The 7,008-nt window shown below is 53.7% G+C and overlaps 1 protein-coding gene across 2 annotated transcripts; it reads right to left on the reverse strand.

Moving 5' to 3' along the window:
* Positions 1-671: 671 nt before the first annotated feature.
* Positions 672-4,655, reverse strand: LOC133888520 (trihelix transcription factor GTL1-like). 2 transcript variants are annotated; one of them, XM_062328794.1, is made up of 3 exons: positions 3,956-4,655; positions 1,568-3,113; positions 672-1,475 (listed from the first exon to the last, which is right to left on the reverse strand). In XM_062328794.1, exons 1-3 carry the CDS (start codon positions 4,321-4,323, stop codon positions 1,218-1,220), a joined length of 2,172 nt encoding a protein of 723 aa, XP_062184778.1. In that variant the 5' UTR covers positions 4,324-4,655; the 3' UTR covers positions 672-1,217. The 2 variants fall into 2 exon arrangements, with proteins under 2 accessions (XP_062184778.1, XP_062184779.1); XM_062328795.1 differs by having other exon boundaries at positions 1,304-1,471.
* Positions 4,656-7,008: the final 2,353 nt, after the last annotated feature.

Raw genomic sequence — 7,008 nt, forward strand, 5'->3', positions numbered from 1 at the left:
CATGCACATCACTTCGTGCCTCGTTGTCTGGGTCGGGAGAAAATGTGGATGTGTATGTCTATGTATAGCCCGGCTGTATGGGCAATAGTAATACTACTAGTGTACTGGAACAGATACTTTCACTTGTTTTCAAGACTGGTAACGGAGGAGATGGTAACAACTCTTGGTATAGATGTACACCGACTCTGGTGCTTCCATGTTGTATCTAGTCACTAGATTAGTCCCAAAATGTGTTGTCATGCAACAAGCTGATCAGTTACACCTAGCAGCTTATTAATTCTGATCCGTAAAATGTTGTGATTATAATCAGAATATTATCTGAAAAAATGAATTACGGAGAACAATTTCTGATCGAGGCAAAACTGCTCACATCGTTTTTTTTTTTCATATTTCCATTAAAGACGCCATTTTTCATATGCATCGCGGGTCTCATAGAGTTTGCTAAAAAATGTAAGAAATAATTCACCACATAAATTTGGAAAGACAGTTATTTCTTACCACAGAAAATTAGAATATACCACTATATGATTTCTGCAACAGCAAAAACTTAAAAGTGCAAAGGATATATACAATGTTGATTCAGTTTCTTTGTGTATTCTACCGGTAACACCGTGCACATTTCGCAATGCCGGAATACTCGATTGGATAACCACACAATGTACACAGTAGCAAGAAACAACAATTATACCACTGTTAAAAAGAGGACAAAATTAAATCCCCATCGCATAAACACCTTCTCACACGTCTGCCAATTAAGCTCCAAGTTGCTTGAAATGTATGTAATTCTTGTATACCCGTATACAAACTTGTATACCGCCGTCGCCGAAAGGGGGGGGGGGGGGAAGGAGAAAAGAAAAGACACATCAGGACTGTTACATCGATGTACAATTCTTGTTTAACACGAGCGACCATGATGATGACCTATAAATAAGTTACTCCGGAACTGACTCTCGTTTGATCTACCACCGCAACCCCACTCTGCGTCCTCTGTTTAAAGGGGCCGCAAGGAAAGGGCTCTTATTACACGAAACGAATCAATAAATAATGGAATAATGGCGAGGGGGAATTACACGATGAACAAGGACAGTGTTGGTGGTGATGGACTGATGGTGCATGGTGGACTTTTGAAGGAGGTGACGGTGATGGAGATGCTTGCAGGTTTTTCTTTCGAACGCATATACGTACGGTTTACGGGGTTGCCGGCGGGGCGCGCGCACCTATTGAACCATGGCGAGGAAGGTGCTTGCTGGAGTCGAGGTCGGCACGGCCGGTGTTGTCGTCGTTGCCGGTGCTGGCGCGCTGTTGGTGCCACCCGGGTTCGGCCTCTGGAACTGTATCCTGTACTGTATTTTGCCGTCGTCCTCGCCTTCCTCGCCGTCGTCGGTGTAGTCGTCGCCCATGTCGTCGCTGTCGGTCTCGTCCGTCGTGAACTCCCGGGGCGGCTGCTCGGTCAGCTCCCTGACGATGTCTTCTGGCTTCACGGCAAGCACATAACCTGTTAGCTTGCGTCGATCGAGCTCGGAAGTGCCGAAGGGAAGAAACTAGTTGGAGCGCCCGGTGTTGTTACCTTTTTCATGCCGCCGTCGACGTCGAACGCGGCCGTCGTCGTCGGCGCTGTCGCGCCGTTGCTGGTTTGCGCGCCTCCGCCTGACCCTCCGTTGTTCCTCTTATCATCGTTGATGTTCTTCCCTTCTATCTCGTGCCTGTTCGGCGGCTGCTGCTCCGGCAAGGCGGCGGCGGGAGCCGCGGCGGCGGCATTGGCCGCGGAGGCGGCTCCGCCAATGCCGAGGTGCTTCTTGCGGTACATGAGCTCAAGCTGGTGGAAGTACGGGCATGTCTTGGAATCCTCGGGCCGCTTCTTGTTGCTCTCCTTCACCTTCTTGTAGTACTTGTTGATGTTCTCCCACTTCTCCTTGCACCGCTTCGAGCTCCGATTGTACCCCAGACGTCGCATCCCGGACGATATCTCCTCCCAGAGGGGGCCCTTGGGACCCGTCTCCTGGTAGCGCATATCCAGGTCCATGCGCAGCTGGATGAGCGCGTGCACCTCCGTCTTGGGCCACCGCGACGACGACGCCGACCCGCCCTCCACTCCTCCTAGCCCGGCATCGATGTGCTGCTCCGGGGCGGGCACCAGCTCGAGAGATGTGCCAGACGTCGGGGGTGCGCTGCGCGGCGTACCTGCTTCGTTGTGCGACGTTTCCTTGTGCTGCGGCTGTGGCGGCTGCTGCTGCAGCGGCGCGGCTAAGATTGGCTTCGGCTGCGGTATCGCCTGCGGTGGTGGCGGCAGTCGTGGAGGTTGTTTTGGCGGCGGCAGGGTCTGAACTTGCATCGGTGCCGGCATTGGGACGACGACGGAGGTAGGGGGTTGAACGGACTGTCCGCCGATGCGCTGGAGAACGGCGATGATTGCGGCGTCGCGGGAGGCCGCGGCGGCGCGCTCCTGAGCGAGGTGCTCCTGCTCGCGGTTGAGGCGGGCAACCTCCTGCCTGCGCCACGCCTCCTCCCGCGCCGTGCGCTCCGCCTCCCGCTTCTCCATGGTCTCCAGGAACCGCCGCTGCATTTCCTCCTGCCTCTCGACGACTTGCTGAATGAGACCCTCGAAGAAAGACATCATTTTCTTGCTGCCGCCGCCGCGCTTCCGCTTGCCGAGCCGGTCCTGGCTGCCGCCCGTCTCCGCTGTCATGTCGTCGTCCTCGGACTCGTCGTCCGACTCCGAGTCCGACATGGATGAGAAGCTGAAGCCTTGCAGGTTTAGGGGCTGCGCCAGGGGCAGCTCCACGGGCGCCGGGGACGGCGCCGCCGAAGATATGGGCGCCGGCTTCATCGGCCCGGTTGGCGGCGGCATGGTACTCATCGGCAGCGGCGCGGACACTGGCGCTGCGAAGGTGTGCATCGGTGGGGCGGTGCTGGTGGGTGGCAACTGCAGCTGCTGCGGCTGCGGCTGCGGATCGGCGGCATGCAGCGCCTCAAGCTCGGAGAAGAAGCGGTAGCTCTTCCCGTCCTGCCTGCCGGCGCGGCCTTCCTTGGTGCGCTTGTAGTACTTGTGCACGTTCTCAAACTTCTCCTTGCACTTCTTGGCGCTCCTCTTGTAGCCCAAATCCGCAAGCTTCCTGAAAGGCACAGCGGTGACAAAGACACAAGCTTTTGGTCAAACCCTCACTTGCGTGCAACCAACGACTGAAATAATCAGCGGGGAAGAATTAAAATGATGGCAGCGTTTACAGGCAGAAGCATCTAAAGCAGTGGCATAAGCATCAAGTGCGCCGATGTGTGCGTGTGTTTCTCTCTCTGGAGGAAAGAGACAAGGAACTGGAAGGAATTGGAAGGGCAGGAGAGTGTGAGGAGAGAAGGTGAGAAAGGAAGGAAGAGGATACGCAGCAGAATGGAATTAGTTAATCACAGGCTCTCTCTTCTTTTTTAGGGATCAGAGGAGATGTGAAGTTCATACTAGTGATGAATGAAACGGAGTGAAGAGGGAGGGAAAATAAATTAAGAGGAGTCCGCATTGGGATGGGAGAGAAGGCTGCCTTCCTTCTTTTCCCAAAAACTGAAAGCAAAAGACAGTGGCAGACTGCAGCCTGCTGCTGCCTGCGCTCGCACTCGCACCGTGCTACGATCCCCAGGCGCCCAGATTCTTATCACCCTACAGGCCTACACCTACTACTACTTCCTTCCTCCCTCCCTCTCTCTCTCTCACCCGTCTCGCAGAAATCGAGAAGCATTTTATTACACCAGAATGGAAAAGAAAAGCAAAATTGGAGGGAATTGGGCGCAGTAACGCAGGATAATTAGACATCATTTCATGTGGGACGGCTGCTAAATTCCACGAAACCGTTAGCCGCTTTATGAGGGGGAAATTATGCCGGAGACAGGCTTCTTGAATCGGACTGCGAATGTGTTTGGAATTTTCTCTCCCGTTCAAGACTCAATTTTTCTCTCTCCTCTCTGTTACCTGGAGACGTCCTCCCACAGGGGACCCTTGAGCGTGGCGTCGCGGAAGGTGGCATCCATCTCCGACCGGATCCTGATGAGCGCCAGCGTCTCCTCTCGCGGCCAGCGGTTGCCGGACGCGCCCGACCCGCCGCCGGCTCCGCCGCAGCCGCCGGCGTCGCCCAGCATCTCGTCGTCCTGCAAGCCACCGGCGCCGGACACGGCGGCCAATTCTTCGTAGCTCGTCCTCGACTGCTGCTGCTGCTGCGTTGGCGGGGGCCTGCTGCTCAGCGGCATGGCTCTGGAAGCCGCCGGCGGAGAGAACGGACCCATGTCCGGCGGCGGCGGGGCCCCGTACTGGGTCCCGCCACCCTGGTGCTGCTGCTGCATGGGTGCCCCCACGGCACCGCGCACCACCACCACCACCAACTAGACTTCCCCGCCGGCGGACGTGGCGGTTCTTGGAAGCACTGGCCTTCAGGTAGCAACCATAGAAACAAGGCAGGAACTAGTATGGCCGGCCGGCTGGCTCCCTGCTAGCTACCAGCAGCAGTTGCGTACTTGTATAAGTGTATAGGGAAGAAAGACAACTAGTAGAGCTAGCAATTGGGGAGAGTACCTAGCCAGCTAGTACTGCATGCAGCTCTAGACAGCCTCCCTCCTCTCTCTCTCCCACACACCGAGTGAGTGTGGTGTGGGCGAAGAGAGGGAGAGAGAGAGAGAGAGAGAGGGAGGGAGGAATTGGAGGGAGAGGATGAAATTGGAAAAGAGGGGCTGGTACAAGTTGAAGGGGCCGGCCGGAGGGCAAGCGGAGGAGGGGGTGGGAGAGAGATGGTGAAAAAGATGGGAGCGTGGACAACTGGAAAGGGTCCAAAGGGAGAAGGAAAGAAGCAAGCAAAGAGGTTGTGGGGGAGGGGAGGACGCCCTGGCGAAGGGAGAGAGAGAGAAAGAAGCGAGAGCGCCTACAAAAGGCAGGGCTGGTGGCGCATGTACTGCTGTGTATGCATGTGTACCCCCATCTACCCTCTCCTGGTCCTCGTGACTCTTCCTTCTCCCAGCAAGAAACGCAACACGCGAGCTCTACAGCCTCCTGCCGGTTTACATGAATCGATCATGCTGTATCCATGTACAGTCTGTATTGTACGCAATTCGAACGGAGTAGACTGGAGCCCTCACCGTTTGTTACGGGGGCGGTGCCGTTTTATAGTCTGGGACCGGGGCCGGCAAATGTGATAGAAAGATAGAGAGATACTACTACTATGAGGGAAATTTATGAGCCGGGCATGCGGACAAAAGAGGGAGTAGTAGGGTGTGGACTGCGCAGCGCAGGCGGGCGGCCGCGCATGCAGGAGCAGCGAAACGGAACGGCTCCGTGACCCGGACGGACACGTACCCTTGCCCCTGCCGAGGTGGGGCGCGCGGGCGCGGACAACTGGGCCGCGCTGACATCGCCCTCGTCCCCATTGGAGCACAGCGCACCGCCGCACCCCCATCTGTGCCGCCTCTATGGCTACCCAGCCTACCCCCCGTCGCGGCGTCCGCTGGAGACAGAGTGACCGCATCACCCATCACATATGTTCAGCAAATTAAGATCCTTGCGTGAGAGCTAGCGCTTGGAGATATCGTAAAATGGAATTTGCTTGCCTCGCTTGCATACGTGCATGGACGCCGCGGCCGCGCGCGCGTACGTGTATCTATCTCGCCGCGCCGCATGTGCTACGTGTGACGGTGCCAGTGTTCCCGTGCCGAACCTGTGTATTTCCCGGCACCTCGCGGACCACGTCGCCGCTGGTGTGCATGGCATGGATATCTGCGCCCAGGATAGCTAGGATCGTCATCTCCCGTGTCGGCAGGTGCAAATTCTCACGCGCGTGGTGAATTATATCAGCACAGATGAATGCATGCATGGATGCATGCAGGATGCAGCACAAGCCTTAGCATATCTTGTTCAATTATTAACCCAGCCGCTAGGAAAAGCATGCGGTGTGTATTGTCTGCTCATTGATCTGGCGAGATACGCGTATCTAGCTCCTTTTCTTTTCGAACTGTATATGCCAAAAGCTACAGGAGCATTAGGGTTAGGCAATTAAGCAGTTGCATAGGCCATTAACTAGATCTGCCGCGGCTGTAAAATCGGTGGCGGGATGGGGAACGTATCTTGTTCTAGAGGCGCGAATTAATGGATTGTTAAACAGATGTGAATAAATCGAAAATAGAAATCGCGAGGTTGGAAGGCAACGGCTTAAAACGGGAGACGCTCTAATGCCTGGTCCCAGGCCAAGTAAGTGGACGGCAGCGATGAGGTGGACGCGGCAGTTCAGCACGAGCCAAGAAATGCTGTTTGTGTTATCACTTAATTCTCAAGATTATCCAAGGATAATATATTGCATAGTTACAAATAGTGTTACTCCGAAAACACCAAGTTTTCGTCAAATTTATCTTCTAGATAAACATCAAAGGTTAGAACCAAGTGGCGGTTCTCTTTTCTGGCCTGAATATATATACTTTCCAATTTTAGCCTCGAAACAGACAGTGAAATCATACTTAGAACTATGATAAAAGATGTATTATTTTTCTCACATAATGACAAAATAATATCTATGTCTTACAATTCCGTGTCTTATAATTATGAGTTGTTCCTAACACGATGAAGGCCAACATGACCTTTCTTTACACTATTGGTTAGTGCCTCCAGGACGAAACCTAGAGCACGATAGATATAGTGACTAGGTCTCTACTCATCTGTAGACAGAGGGCGCGAAAGTTCTTATCTACCAATCCGCATAACATATACCAACCAAATCATCTTGATATTCTATCCATCTAATCAGATCATCTCTTACACGAGATGGGTGTTAGCTCCCTAGAGACACGCCAATAAACGGTACTTGGCTAAGCCAGAATCATTGAGTATGTGGTTAATGCACTTATTATGATGCCAGATATTCAACATAGGGGATTATTAACATAGCCAAACAAGACATGAGTCACAATGAGGCATTCAAGACACGCGCAACAAGTATCGCCTCACTAGTACTCCTCAAGTTCATGATCTCTTGTTTCATAGTCATTAGT

The sequence above is a fragment of the Phragmites australis genome, chromosome 13 (assembly GCF_958298935.1).
Source record: "Phragmites australis chromosome 13, lpPhrAust1.1, whole genome shotgun sequence".
Lineage (NCBI taxonomy): Eukaryota > Viridiplantae > Streptophyta > Magnoliopsida > Poales > Poaceae > Phragmites > Phragmites australis.